This window comes from Triturus cristatus, chromosome 12 (genome assembly GCF_964204655.1).
Source record: "Triturus cristatus chromosome 12, aTriCri1.1, whole genome shotgun sequence".
Lineage (NCBI taxonomy): Eukaryota > Metazoa > Chordata > Amphibia > Caudata > Salamandridae > Triturus > Triturus cristatus.
In genome coordinates this window covers 308,121,792-308,138,208 of record NC_140595.1, presented here as the reverse complement: position 1 = coordinate 308,138,208, position 16,417 = coordinate 308,121,792, and the positions used below count along the sequence as shown (strand labels likewise).

Here is a 16,417-nt window from a genome sequence, read left to right as displayed (position 1 = left end):
TGCAAGGGCACATAATGATAGAAGAGGACTCAAATTGTCCCAGTGGAAAGCTGAGATGATTCCTAATACCTCCCAAATGAAATCTGGCTAAAAGTAATCTCTCTCCTCATTTGCAGAAGTGTTATCCTTTTCTCAAAGCCCTTATTGCATGTCTATTCCTATTCTCAAAAATGCTTGCAGAATATTGTGCCCATTTTATATTTCTTCTCTTTCACATCTAGATCAATTCCTTCAATCCTTGATCTGGTATAATACATTCAATAATTAATTAATATAGGGGAGAGGATGTTGCCCAGCAGCTAGAGCGGCCAACTTCGAAGCTGGGGAACCAGGTTCGAGTCTCATCAGGGACACTGATAATTCTGTGATTCTGGACAAATCACTTATTCTCCCCGTGCCTAACAAAATGAACGTGTCCATCAGTAACGCAATTGGTGCTCATGTTAGTCTCTCTGATATCTTCGGGTTGAGTTTGCACAATATAAAAGTCTAAAAAAATATATATATATTTTTTTAGGAAAGTCTGGAGAGATAAAAGTCTATTATGGACTCATCAATTGATACATAACCACTCATCGACCTCTTTTTCGCAGGCTCAATCCATTTTACACTTTCCTCATTCATATCAGTCACTGATCTCTTATATTTCTAACAGATACCTTTCACTTGATCCGTTTCCCCTCTTCCTCTTTCGCCTATACCAACATTACTGCTAACTGCCACTACTGCTTCTCATATATATACCCACCTTACCTCTCCCCGGCTGATCAACAAAAACCAACCCCAGAATTACAATAGGTAGCGGATCTTCACAACTCCTTTCCTATTCCCTTGTGGAACAAATTATGGCTTAAAATTTGCAAGACATCACGTGCTGCCAATACAACTCAAACACTCTTTATTTATAACCGCCTTCTAATCACTCCTGCTTCTTTACACAAGTTTGATCGCGCCACTCCATCGTCTTGCTGGTCTTGTTCTGAATCAATTTCTGATATTAAACATATTATTTTTTATCAATTTTGGTTACAAGTGTGGAAACAGATTAACTCTGTTTTCCATACACCTATACCATTCTCCTTAACTAATTTATTTTGAGGTAGTCTTTCTGATGATTGGCATTGTACTTTTAATATACAAATTGTAGACTTATTAATTGCTGTCGCATTTCAACAGATTACTAAAAATTGGAACAATGTTCTACATGTTTACTTTCAAACATGGTGGCATGGTGTTTGTTATAATAATAGATTAGATAGAGCGTATACTGTCCCAATGTCTTTAACTATTAAAGGAAATTCTCTCTGGTCTCCAGTAACCATTTTTCTAGATTCCTCAGTATTAAAGACTTTCATACATCAGCCCTTAACTGATGAAGTATTTAAACCTCCTTGAATACATTATTTTTCTTATTAGAGCTTCCATTCTAATAGTAATATGTTTTGCTTTTTTGTTTCCCTGATAATATGTACTCTATGACTTTTGTAATATCACTACTGTTTAACCTTATGCTAATTTCATTACACGATAAGTACTTTTGTTTTTGCCCTATTTTCTTTCTCCCTCCCTCCTTATGCTGCTTTCTACATATAATTGCATATATTTTCCTGTGCTATCTTATTATCGTTAAAATGTTTTCAGTACTTTATCATATTATGAAGCTGCTGTTTGTTATTTCCTTTTTTCCTACTTAATAAACTTTACTTTTAAAACTTACGAAAAGTAATCTCTCTCAGGGGTTCAATTACCAAAAATTGGTCTCAGATGTGGATTGGTTAATTACACAATCCTGCATAGAAGTGGAAGACATCACCCCATCCATCTCCTTCAGGCTCCACCAGCAAACTCCTCTAGAATCCCCTTCTCAAAATTCTCAGAACATAAGGAGCTGGGTAGAATACCATGTGCATATAATTCCACACAAGAGGATACCACACTTCTGTACCTTGCTGTGGCATTCTTTGAAGTCAAATATATGGAAATATCCTCTTTTTGTCAATGCTAAAGAGCAAAATGGATTTTGCTGGAACAATTAGGTCTCCACTTGTTGAGCTCATCCATTAATCAAGTGGCCATGACACTCATGCCATAGGGATTTGAGTGAGGTTAATGTAAAATTACCATGTCACAACTTTGAGATAAACCCCAGGCTCAAACTATTTTTAATTATGCATGATGGTGCACACACTGCTTTTATTCATTGGTTGTACCTTTATACAATTTTATCATTTTCTCTTCTTTACTTTATTTTTCTATTGTTGGATCATGGTGCTCTCAGACCACTGCATGAAACCCACCAAAAATGGCACATTGATGGGATACTCTCCTTGACAGGCCCAGGCTGAGAATGTGCAACTTTGGTACAATATTTTCTCACCCCCCTAGCGCTAACTTCAAGACACCTTCGCCCTCGCAAGCAACCATGCCACATCTCCGAGGAGGATACTCTAGCCCTCCTCCTTTCCTACAACTCCACCCTTGCCACCCCTCCTCCGCCAGACCCTACTGTTGAGGAAATTCCCTCATATAACCCGGCCCCAACAGCCCCTAACCCACCAGTCGTGGAGGTCGAACATGCCATATGCACGGTCGCAATCAACCCCAACAGGTCAGCTACCCGCCGCAACAGAAGTGTGATTGATAGCAACCTTGCGCCTGTACTGCTGTCTGCCCCATCACACGCCGCTCTCCTCGACCCTCCATTATCTGGCCTCCTAATCAACTGCCGCTCTGCAGTTAAACATGCCGCCGATACCGCATATCTCACACTGAGCCAAAACCTGGATTTAGCAATCCTGACTGAATCGTGGCTTAATGAATCCTCATCTCCATGCCTGGACCTCCTAGTCCCTCCCAATTACAAAATTGCAAGACTGAATAGGCAATCTAGCAAAAAAAGAGGAGGCATTGCCTGCATTTATCGCTCCTACCGCCATGTCACAGTACTCCTGACCGATTACATAGATTCCTGTGAATACCTAGCACTCTCCGTATGCAACAACTCCGCTCAACTGTTCAATCTGCACATCCTTTACCACCCCCCAGGCAATAATGACGCCTTTACAGAACACCTAATGGAACTCATCACAACCAAAGTCTCCGCTAACTCCAATGACATTTTCCCTGGTGATTTCAACCTGCACTGGAACGACCCCAAGGATCCTCATGTCAACGCTATCAAAGATTTCCTAGCCGCACAGGCCCTAACCCAAGTCTGCTCACTCCCCACACACTCGAAAGGCTACACCTTAGACTGGATCATTGCTAAGGAACCAACAATCAAACTTATCGCTATTGACCCCTGTGACTGGTCCGACCACCACGCTATCAACTTCCTACTACCCGACACCCGGACGTCCAGAGCACCGCAACAGGTGATTCCCAAACGCTGGGTTAGAGACACCAAGAACTTGGATCCCAGCGAACTGGTAGCTTGATGCAAGTCTGACCTGCCCCCCCCCCCACACATCACATCGGTCTGTGACCTTAATGATCATTACTCTGTATCTATAACTAACATTCTTGATGACCTCGCTCCGCTAAAAATTAAAAAGAATCCAAACCAAAGACAGAAACCCCTGGTTCAATGGGTCCCTTAACAATGAGAGGAGATCGCTTTGGCAGTCAGAAAGAATCTGGAGACAGCACCCCTCTGCCGCACATCTAAAACTTCTCTGCCAGGCCATAAATACCTACAACAGAAACATCCTCAATTCAAAAAAAGATCTGAACTGGGGAACGCCAAGAACAGACCCCGTAAGCTATTTGAACTGGTCAAACACCAATCGAACAAGCTGGCCAAAACATCAAAAGAAACCCCCAAATCACTAATATCCTCTGAGAAGTTCTCCTCCTTTTTCTCTGACAAAATCACAGCCTTAGGAAACAAACTCAGATCTCCCATTTGCTCTCAACCCCTTCCGGATCTGCCTTTACCCCTCCGCGCTGCCTCCACAGGCTTCTCCCAAGAACCAAGCACACTGGACTGACTTCAAAAGCTATGACGAACACACCGTCTCAGAAATCCTTTCCACCTTAAACCCGAACAACCACTTCAATGACCCACTCCCCGCTAATTGCCTAGCTGCAGCCACCCAGTCTATCATTCCTAGCTGGACTTCAATAATAAACGCCTCCATTCTCCAGGGATCCATACCCGATTCGCTGAAAGCCGGCCAAGTCCTCCCCATCCTAAATAAACCGTCGCTGGATCCTGCCTCCCCTGACAACTTTAGACCCATCTCCAACATCCCACTCTTAGATAAAGTGCTGGAGAAGTGTGTGCAACAGCAGTTGAGCCAACACATCACCAATTTCCACCTTCTAGATGACTTCCAATCCGGATTCAGACCCGAACACAGCACGGACACCACCATTCTCCACATTGTGGATGATGCCCTCCAAGCCGTGGACCAAGACAAAACTTGTCTCCTAAATTCTCCTAGATCTATCCTCAGCCTTCGACACAGTCAGCCATGAGAAACTTCTCAAACGCCTCAAACTCAGGATGGGGATTGGTGGCTCTGTCCTGGAAGGGTTTAGGTCCGTCCTCCACAACCGATCGCAGAGATTCCTGATTAATGGCAATCTGTCTGCCCGTTCCCCAGTCACGGTTGTCGTCCCCCAAGGTTCAACCCTGTCGCCCACCCTCTTCAACCTTTACCTAGAACCGCTTGCCGAAGTACTACACTCCGCAAACATCTCTTACCATATGTACGCAGACGACACCCAGATTTAAATCAAGATCTCCTCTATCGAGGAGATTCTCTCCATGAATGAAGCCTTGAAACTGACTGTCCAATGGCTCTCATCCAAGCAACTCAAACTCAACGCAAAGAAGACAGAATTTCTTCTAATATCCCCACCCAACGCCAACCCTGAGCTTCAGATGTGGATCAAGGCCATCACAGCCTTAAACTGCCCTCCAACCATTGTGGACTCGGCCAAATTCCTCGGAATAACCCTGGACGACAACTTGAACATGCGGGACCACATCAACTCGATGGCTAAATCAGCCAGATTCCACCTGAGCTATCTAAGGAAACTAAAACCCTTCCTTGACACTCCCGATGTGAAAATGGCTGTGTAGATATTAGTCATGGTGTAAAATAAGAGAGAGGGGCTCTATTCCACAAAAAGGGGTAGAGCGCCAAGAGACAATAGTCTGAAGAAGTATTCCCCTTTTTGGCACCTGTGCAAATACTCATACAAACTCATACAACGAATACACTCAATCAATCACCAGAACAAGACACCAAAGTTTGCACCCTAGTAACAAGATATTTTAAAAAAACTCTATTTTATTAAAATTGTTTGACACAAAACATTATTAAACAAATACAAAATTAAAAATAGTGAGACAGTTACATAACAGTACACAGAACTAATGACATTGTGCCTGTCGTGCAATAAGCAAACAAAAGAGATCACAAATAAAAAAGATCACAGTTAACAAACAGTTCAAAGCATGGGGAGAACACAAGAAAGAAAAAATGATTTCTAATCCAGAATACAAAGGAAAACACTAGACCCAAATCAACTGTTCTCCGCAGTATTGATACTGCTAGCTAATTTCATCGAGAACAGATGTCACTCCAGTCTACAGTCTGCCTTTTGGACTTGCGTCGACGCGTTTCGGTGGAGTACTATAATTATAAGACCACCTTCTTCAGGACAAATTATTCAATCTCCCACGATATAGATAATCTTAAAAAAATTTTTTAGAACATCCAAGAGGTCCGTATTGGTAGACTTCTTGCCATCTAACTAAAGGGCGAAAAACGCTGAATTCAGCGGGAACGTAAAGGAACAGGCCTTTTGGTCTGCCTTCCTGCCTTTTAGAATTAGTTACGATCGGGTTGCGAGGGTATATGCGCCGATCATTATGTTCAACAGGAGTGTTGTAACATCTTTAGGATAAAAACTGGTCCTGTATTATTACTGAGGTCCCTTTGCGATGATCCTCGATGCAATTAGATAATCTTGATGGCGCTTTGTTTTTAAAAATTCTAGGATTTCCTGTTCAACGCGCATGGATACCTCTACGTCATCCCGGGACACACGCTGCTCCCGGGATGACGTAGAGGTATCCATGCGCGTTGAACAGGAAATCCTAGAATTTTTAAAAACAAAGCGCCATCAAGATTATCTAATTGCATCGAGGATCATCGCAAAGGGACCTCAGTAATAATACAGGACCAGTTTTTATCCTAAAGATGTTACAACACTCCTGTTGAACATAATGATCGGCGCATATACCCTCGCAACCCGATCGTAACTAATTCTAAAAGGCAGGAAGGCAGACCAAAAGGCCTGTTCCTTTACGTTCCCGCTGAATTCAGCGTTTTTCGCCCTTTAGTTAGATGGCAAGAAGTCTACCAATACGGACCTCTTGGATGTTCTAAAAATTTTTTTTAAGATTATCTATATCGTGGGAGATTGAATAATTTGTCCTGAAGAAGGTGGTCTTATAATTATAGTACTCCACCGAAACGCGTCGACGCAAGTCCAAAAGGCAGACTGTAGACTGGAGTGACATCTGTTCTCGATGAAATTAGCTAGCAGTATCAATACTGCAAAGAACAGTTGATTTGGGTCTAGTGTTTTCCTTTGTATTCTGGATTAGAAATCATTTTTTCTTTCTTGTGTTCTCCCCATGCTTTGAACTGTTTGTTAACTGTGATCTTTTTTATTTGTGATCTCTTTTGTTTGCTTATTGCACGACAGGCACAATGTCATTAGTTCTGTGTACTGTTATGTAACTGTCTCACTATTTTTAATTTTGTATTTGTTTAATAATGTTTTGTGTCAAACAATTTTAATAAAATAGAGTTTTTTTAAAATATCTTGTTACTAGGGTTCAAACTTTGGTGTCTTGTTCTGGTGATTGATTGAGTGTATTCGTTGTATGAGTTTGTATGAGTATTTGCACAGGTGCCAAAAAGGGGAATACTTCTTCAGACTAGATATTAGTCATCTCAAGACTGGAATATGGCTGCTCTACCCTCTCGGGTTTACCCAAGATCTCGCTGGCACCTTTAAAAGCTTGCCTCAACGCGGCCGCCAGGCTTCTAACAGGCTCAAGGAAGTTCGACCATATCTCACCACATTTGAAAGCACTGAACTGGCTTCCTCTACAGGTCAGAATCAAACTCAAAATGGCATGCATCACGCACAAGGCATTATACACAAATTCCCCTGCATATCTTGCCCGGAAACTCGTGCTATCCAGAGGGACCAGGAACTCATGGTCCTCCAGAGACCTCCTGCTCCAACCTGCACGTTTTAGGAAAAAGAAAACTTACAGCCGGACCTTCTCTGGAGCCGCACCAAGAATATGGAACTCACTCCCGTCCGCCATCAGAATAATCCCGTCACTGGCTTGCTTAAAAAAAGATGCCAAAGCCTTCCTAATGGGCAAATTCCTCGCCTAAACTCTGCCTGTCATCTCACCCAGAGATGAGATCTTGCCCCATCTCCTTGCTATGCATCCCCAGGAGTGCACAGGCGCTATCCTCCCGGCTCCTCTGGGCTTCCCACCATTGACTTTGAACCCTTTTTTTCCCTGTTGAACTGTAAATGTAACTGTTACTTTGTCCCCTTTTTTTTCTCCCTTTGTTCCCAGCCCCCCCTCCCCAAGTCCTTGTATACTGATGCCGATTCCTGTAAAGCGCTCGGATACCCTAACGGGTCAAGTTCGTGCTCTATAAAACTCAAAAATAAATAAAAGTAGAAAAGCAAATGGTGGTAAGGAGGTGTCGAACTATAAAACCACCAGAAGTTAAATCTAGTGGGTAGACAAGTTGATGAGAAGCAGCAAATACCCCAGAAGCCGACAGCTCAGTTTAGAGGTTTCTACTTATGAATGAACGTGAGTTACTCACTGCAGGTACTTTGGTTTTTAAAAAAATTAAAAACAGCAAGTGTGTAGGGGCCCAAAGATTTCTTAAAAGCCTTCCACAGGCACTGCCAATCGCCATGGTTGTGAACATCATCACTGCCTGATCCCTATTCCAACTCATCCCTCATTCTTCTACCGCCCAATGCTTGATGTCTCTTTACTTTACCTTTGCAGCATCATTCCCATCCCTGCTTTCTACCTTAGTTTGCTACATCTTTCTCCGTTCTCCTTTCTCCATTTCTCTTCTTGGTATAGGGTCAAAGTCTAATGGCAAAAAATGGTCCCAGTTAGGGTAGTATAAGCCCAGGTCCAAGTATCAAGACTACTCTATTTCATAATCTCTTGAATTAGGGGCCAACGTCGTACTGCGGAATCTAATGTGGCACTGTTCACACACAACCAACATTTCATACCTGAGGTCATGTTACAGAGTGTGCCTGGGGTGCAAGGGGCATGACCTCCCATTGTTATTGCTCTTATGGGGCATTTTGGTATTACAGATCGGGCCACAAACGGTTGTGCAGTCCTTTCAGTAAAACCTATCAAGCCAGTGCAAATGATACTACAGCATAATCATGGGGGGGGGGGGGGGGGGTGAGGGATTCACCTCATTTGCATGAAGCTATGACCACAGGCAAATGAGGGAACCCTTTGCACGCACTCCATATCACAGATGGGGGCACAATGGCAAAGAGGCTCAGGAGGCAGACTGACTCTGCCTAACACAGAGGCAGTGCACAACCTGTATGCCCCGCAAGGACGTAATGGGGGTCTCACGTTCCCTGCAGGTAGGTGCAGCCAATCACTGCAATGGCCTGTGGGGGTATCCCTGCCTCCCTTTCAAACTGAGGCTGACTGTTTGCTTCAAAGAACTAATCTGCCTTTCACCAAGGTGCTGTTGTGTGTGTTTGCACTGGTTTTTCAGGCACAAACTGAGTCAGTGGGCTTTATGTACTAAATGTGTTTTTGATAAAGAAGGCATTAGTATTCAATCTTTGAAAATAAGTAGGTACCCTCAGCAGTGTTCCTTTGTTAACTGTAGTACATTAAGCACTACTAATAATATGAGATGTAAAATTGTGGACCCTTCTCATTTGAGAAATCTTCTCACAAATTCATAAATCAATAGTGCCACCCACACCCACACCCACACCCACACGGGTGATTCGCTGTGCTCTACAAATCCACTATCACAGGATAACATAGCTGCTCTCTGCCTCCTCTTAGGAAATCTCGGTGGGACCCATTATGTTGTTGTAGGGCAAACCACCAAATAACACATCTGGAGAATTAAAAACAATCCACTAGAAAAGATCGAAAACAGATCATTTTTTCTGAACAATTATTTCATTTTTTTGTAGGTAACCTAATGGCAATACTTTCTACGAGTTTTAATAATACCACATAGCAATACGCGGAATTCTTTTAACACTTTGTCTCAAACTTGGATTCATGAGGCAGTTTCCTATTTTTTTCTGTCCCACAATGATTATACATACAGTAAATATTAACTTGTGAGGGAAGAAGAATTGTAATGCATGTAACATCGCTTTCCCATGATAGTATAAAAAACATCCAAGCGCATCGCTAAGCAAGAGCAAAGGATCCTCGCCCACTTACCTCGCACATCTTTTCATTAATTTCCAGAAATAAGACACAAAAGGGGTCTGATTTGGATGCCACATCCCGATCCAAAAGGTTTTGACAGGAAACGGAGAGTTCCACCCTGCAGACACATTCCTGGGGCCCGGCTGGCCCCGGCGACTTTGGACTTAGCGTGTAGGCCATCGAATCAGCAAGCAGCAGCTCAAAACACTCTGTGGGATGGAGAATGAGAATACATTAAGCGTACTAGAAATAAGAAGATATTACAGCCCTTGCAACAAATTTCATTTACTCCTAGACACCATGTAGCAACATAAAATATGTTTTAATTCGTTAATTGAGATCTTAAAATATGACTAATCCAGTAGATTTTAAGTCAACAGCCAAAAACTGCAGAGCTCACAGATGGGCTAATGAATCACCTCCTCCTGTTCCGTTGTTTTGTGAAGCGGCACAGTACGGATCCTCTCCTACTGTGAACTTAATGAAGGACCACTGGTCACTCATGTAATGTTTGCACCAGGCAAAAAAACTAGGCAAAATTGGATTAAATTGTAAGTTCTTCATGGGTCTGAAGGTGCCTACACCAGAAATGGGTTTTATTTCTCTTTATGTTTGAATCAGAAAATTCTGACATAAATTGAAGCCAAGTATTTATGTGCTCAAATTCCCTAGCAACAACTTGCTTGAGAGAATCTGTGTAACCGCAAAGAGCATTTTAATAAAATCTGAGTCGCTTTTCACCAACATCCATTTTGATTCCTCTCACTAAAGCTTAGTATTGACGACAGCAGAGGTGCTCAGTATTGTATCACAAGGGTAGGTTGAAGCTATGCCAGATTCTCAATGTGATTACCACCTATGTCAATAATTTCCATTTAGGTTAAATATGTGTGCATGCATCTTCTGTGGACTATTGGAAATCTCACATGATTCCCGCATTCATAAGCCAGTGCTTGATTTCCATGCATTATATCACCTCAAAGATATTCCTAAGTAAATATATATCTGCTCAGAGGCACCACCATCTGAGATGTTCACATTTATTTTAACGTGCTTCAAAGAACATCCAAGATTGATTGTACAGATTTGTAACCCACGTATATCATATATGTTTTTCATACAGCTCAAATTGGCAAATCCAAACATAAAAGTCAGTTTGAGGGAAATCCAAATTGGTGAATAGAAATTACAAAAATAAAAAAGAAAATGCAGGAAGAGGTAAACAGAATATTAAGAGAGTTTGGCGTCATGGAAGTATGTTTTTCATTTTGAGTCTGACCTTAATAAATAAGTCTGGAACAGGAAGTCTGAAGGAGACAGGCAGAATAGAAAAGATAAGGAAGCAAAAGGTAAAGTGAGGAGAAACGTAAGAGTAGGTGGGAATTAAAGGGGAGGGGTATTGAAAACGTCCCCAAAAGCGTGAGTAAAACATAGGGAGAAGCAGGGCGGAATTGCAATGGGGTGTAAAGGAGGCGGGAGGAAAATGGGCGAACACCCGACTATAAAAACTAACATGAGGCTTAAGAAGAGGAAGACTAGAATGAGAAAAGAGGAAAAAAGGAAGGAGTGAATTGAGTTTATTGACTGCAAAGGGAAGCATAAGAGGAAAGAGAAAAAGACAACTGGTCTGGTCAGGTCTGATGGCTTAGTGGACCAATGCGTCCACTGTAGGGGCCTGTGTTTGACCTCATGGTCACAGGTTCAAATTCCAGCGTCCAATCAGCGTTTCATCCTTCATAGGTCGATAAAATGAGTACCACTGAGTTGGGCAGCAATAAACATCTGTTATTGAGTGCCAAGATACCCTTGGGTGAACGTGCACTTTCCAAATACACGTTATGTTTAACTGCAAGGCAATGGGAATAGGAAACAATAAAAAGAAATGGGATAGGGGTTGTGGAATGGGCAGAGAAGGGCGAAAGTGAGAAAGGCTATGTGGGTATGGAGTTCTTCTGTCTATTCTATGTTAATCACTTGTTTGGATTGTCAAGTATTATCCATAAACTGTCCACATTTCTTCTGAAGTTTTAAGACAGTTGAACCCTCAACAGTTTTGATGAATTTGAAGCACAAATTCCTGCAGAAACTGATAAACAGGTCAAAGATTTTTAGAACCTCAAGTCAGGCTAGATTACCAATGGCACCACTGGTTCTCTGACAAGAGTATTTTGTCATCTAAGCTCAACATTCAATCAATCAATCATAGCATTTGTAAAGCGCACTACATACCCGTGAGGGTCTCAAGGCGCTGGGTGAGTCCCTTATGTGCATGATCTACAATCTCATTAATGACTGCAGTGGAAGTCTCTCTGTGAGCACAACTTTGTCTTGCAAGCGAGCATTCCCGGCCATTATTCTGGCCTGCTGAAAACTCGGTCTGATCAACAGGGTATTAGATTGGCAATAAATGTTCGATCTGTTTCGAGATGAAAGGAGTTCTAGTTGTTCCTTGTGTAAGTGACTGAAAATTACTGCTTGATCATCTTTACCAAGCAACACACATTTGCACTTATTTTACTAAGTCACTAGAATCTTGGAGCCCATCCACAAACAAATGTGGGAATCTCCTTCTATGGGATTACATCTACGTTTGGAGTAGATTTACAATTTGCTCTGCAAAATATTATACTCTAATGTAACACAAACTTTGAGTGAATCATGTTGGCGTGTTAATTCACGTGTTATAAATATTAAAGGTGAATTTGTACTTGTAAAGCCATGTGTGCACCTAAATTCAAATTGGGTGCCCAAGTCACTTTATGAATTGAGAATATGGATGCCGAAGTAAACTTCTTTGAAACATTTGTGGCTATTGTTCCTTTCAAGGTTTTTGTTTGAGCTGGTCATATTTTCCAATATGTTAATCAGTGAATATTTTCCCCAGCTATTCTGAGAACAGTGGTCTAATTCATGAACCATTGGTGTTAGATATTTCTCAATTAGACTCTGAGAACAGTGGTCTAATTCATGAACCATTGGTTGTAGATATTTCTCAACTAGAGTCTGAGAACAGTGGTCAAATTCATGAACCATTGATTTTAGATATTTCTCAACTAATCAGTCACATAAGGACACACGTTTAACTTCCTGTTCAAGAAAGAGCTGGCAGATTACAGGAAGTAAAAGGTAGGAGCTAGTGCTTAAATTGTAAAAGAAAGAGTGCCGGAGCCCGAAGCCCTGATCAGAAGTCTGCGGCCAGTTCAATTAACATTTGGTGCACGGAATATCAAGGCTGGTGGTCTTAAATCCAGCCCAGGTCTCTTTCATCCACTACCAGCCTGTCCTTTATCTTACTTTTGTAGGTTCCTGAGTTCTCCCTTTGTGATTGTTGTGCCTTCTTTCTCTTGTTCTGTCTTTCCGATCTGTATGTGTTTCTATCTCTTGCACTAAGAAAATAAATATCTATTGAGAAAAAGAAGTTCTGGTCTCCAAAAATAACTGCCAGTGCCCCCCACTGGGAACCACAGGCTCAAATTAAGCACGGGTAGGAGCCGCCATATAGCAGCGCTGCAGAAAGAGGTTCTTTATCATCATCAGAGGACATTAGCATACATTTAGTCTAAAGCAGTGGGTGCTGGGTGAGAAGTTTTCAGAAACTCTTTCACCCATTGTGATAGGAGGAAATTATAGTGAATCTGGCCCACCAGAGAGAATCGGGATACTAGGAGCAGAGCACACGTTAATGGACATCTGACCAATAAAGATGCTTCGTAGTTAGACAAAGGACTTGAAACTCATGATGTGGCCTCCATTGTTGGATGATTAGACACAGCATGAAAAACACAGCATGAAAACCTAAGCTTTTCCCTGCATATTCAGAATAATAGGCAATTCCTCAGCTATACTCGGTGCTTAATTTGAGCCGGTGGTTTCCGGTGCTCAGCACCGGCACTTAGTTGTCGACACCTCTGGTGCTCTTTGATTAACTTAGAGATGAGCACTAAAACAGCTGTTTATTCCTTCAATATACATTATAAATGGCCAATAGCTTCTGCCCAAGCCATTTTAACAGCTTCGGGGGCCTGGAATAGTGAGAATTATCAGATTTGTAGAGTGTGATTGCTAGTAGTCATGTGGGTACTGTCAGTGGCAGCACTGGAAGGGGCAATGGGGGATGCAAGCTGCAGTGGCACGATGAGGGCCCGGGCACTTGTTTTTTCACAAATTAACCATTGGCTATACTTCAAAATCATAAATTACTCTCAGTAACAGCATTTGAAGAGTTTTGGCAATCAAAATAGGGTCACCCCCAAATTCTCCAGCTATATAATTGTAGTGCTTACATTTTTTCTTTTTTTTTTTTAAAGTTTTCAAAATAACAACAGATCATGCTGCTCATCTGTACCCGATTGGCGTATACATCAATGTTTAACACACCATAACTTCGTTTAAATGTGAGGATTAATACAATTCCATACATGTCAGACATTTTAGGAAATTTGTAGCAAACGATACCTCAACCAAAAGCATTAATGTCAATATTTAGTATGTAAATGAGGCAAAACATGTTGTGCAATATGACAATGGCTTTAAATATCAATAAAATATGTTACTGTAACATTTGGACGTGTTTCACTTTGGTACATTCGATTATATCGCTGCATTGATCGATGTTTATTAAAAGTGAAAGTTTCTGAACGTGAACTGAGAAACATTCGTGGACCCCCCTCCCCATGGCCACAATTGGTTTATTCCCAGAGTGAGCCAAAAGACAAGTCTGCCGTTGTGCCCCTTACATAGGATTAGTATTGTTGATATGGATGTGTTAACACTGTAATCTATTAATCCATGTACAGTAGAGAGTTCTGCATAGGGCCTATCCTAAACTGAAATACTCCAAAGTGCCCCGAAATATAACAATCAAATAAAATGAGCCACAGTGAAGTAAAGTGATATGCCTAAGATCACACTAGCTAGTTAAAATTGAAAGCAGAGATTTTAAACCAGGTTTTCTGGTTACACTTTATGCAAATTAGCCACTGGATTGATGGCTTCTTCTCTATTACACTTAACACCAAAGTGTAGTGTTCCTAGTCCCAGTGCTTAGTTTGTAAAAAACATAAGTGGCAGGGCTCTCGCCAGGAGGCCACTGCAGCAACCCCACGCGTTGCCCCTGCCACTGCTGTCAATGATAGTAACTACACAAATACTAACCATCACACGCCAGCAAGTGTGGCAGTTCAGACTATTACTGGGACCCAAATCTATAAGAATGGCTTGGGCGGCAGGTAATAGTCCTATTTAAAGTATATTGAATTAATAATTAACTGTTGTTGGGCTCATGTTTAAATTAGACAGACAGTGCCACCTTGTGGCAGACCGTCACAAGCACTGGTTTTGCCAATTAAGTGCTGGTGCAGAGCACTGGAAACCATCGGCTCAAATTAAGCACTGCCTAGTCCGGTTCTAAATAGTACACTGTGGTAAGTGCATACACCAGTCACATGCTAAAGCAATCTGACACAAGCTGTCTTTCTACAAAAACAAAAAAACAACAACGTTAAGGAAAGGCAGGGTGCTATTTGTATGTTAATATCACTAGCTTCCCCTGACCAGTGGCGTGACAATGGCCCCTGCAGCCTCCACAGTGCGGGGCGAGCTCCAGGGGGGACCCTCAGCTTAGTACCCTGGCCTGAGAGCTCCTGAGTGAGTCAGACGGGGGCCCCTCTATGTTCTTTGCAGAGGGCCCCCTCAAGTTTTGTTAAGCCACCGCCCCTGACCTAACAAAGAGACTGATTTCAGGAGCAACTCAACATCTGAGGGAAGGCAGTTCCACATTTTAGAAAATAAAGCGTTGTGTGGGATACACCAGAGTTCGGGCACACTTTTTGATTTCTATGTTTGCACTCATCTGTCACAAGGTTTGCGTTTTTAAAGGTTTTAAAAAAAACTGCATTAGGAAGGGAAAAGGGCAGTGTTTATGATGCTAGCCCGGCTCTTTTTGGGCGACCCAGTCTTGTGGGCAAGGACTCAGCAATGCAGGGCTCAAGGTATGCTGGGGTTTGAAGTGGTGAGCCCTGCACTCTATTTTGAGGATGGGGAATTGTTTGTGCCTGCATTCTCATATAACTCACCGACTTTAAGCTTGCCTTTGACCATGCACAGCGCTCCGCTACCTTTTGGGTAGGTAATATATACGTAGATACATTCTCTACAGCACCGATGGTGGGCTCCTAAGAAAAGCTTTGGGCACTAAGGGTATTTTTTTTCTCCAAATTAAGCACTGCCAATGGGAGACAGCTGAGGTTCTTCTCCAGCTACCAAGAGTTGCCCGTGTCGAGGCCTGCTCACGGCAAAGCGACTCAGCATGATCCTAAATAGACTTTTGCTCCGGTGAAGTAATGATACACCGAGAAACACTACGACACTACTTTTATAAACATTAATTAGAGTAATTATTACTTTCATCGCATGTTCATGAACTAATGCACTGACAACACACTCTAAATAAGGAACATAATATTCTTGCCCCTTTACAAATGGTATAGCAAGTCAGCAATCTTTTGCCAGAGCCCTAGACATGAACTGGCTGTTACGCTTTACTTTTAGTTTAGTGCATTACACCGGTGCAACTTCCTGGTATTTCTGGTAAAAGTCACTTAGATACAAATAAAGAAAGTAACAAATAATCAGAAAAAGTAAAAGCTAAGCGAAACACAAAGCTAACTCATGGGTATTTGGGAAAAGGAATATTAAAAAATATAGTCAAAACAGGAGCCTTGGATGTGGGAGATTGGGAAAGGAGACTGGATGACAGTGTGAATATGTTTGCATCCAGCCCCACAATCCTTTAATTCCCTGCTCCCACAATGCTTCAAGACTCCTACAGAGAGCATCTCTAGGCTTCCAGGAATGGTGAATTCCTGAGGGAGTGGCCATTGCTGTTTGGGCTGAGTGCATACAATACAT

The 16,417-nt window shown here is 42.1% G+C and overlaps 1 protein-coding gene across 2 annotated transcripts in view; it reads right to left on the bottom strand.

Moving 5' to 3' along the window:
* Positions 1–16,417, bottom strand: part of CPNE2 (copine 2) — an 816,058-nt gene that overhangs the window by 573,373 nt on the left and 226,268 nt on the right. For both annotated transcript variants that reach the window (XM_085639480.1, XM_085639479.1), the window contains exon 2: positions 9,521–9,717. In XM_085639480.1, coding sequence (XP_085495606.1) covers positions 9,521–9,688 — 168 coding nt within the window. In that variant the 5' untranslated portion in view covers positions 9,689–9,717. The remainder of the gene's footprint in view (positions 1–9,520; positions 9,718–16,417) is intronic.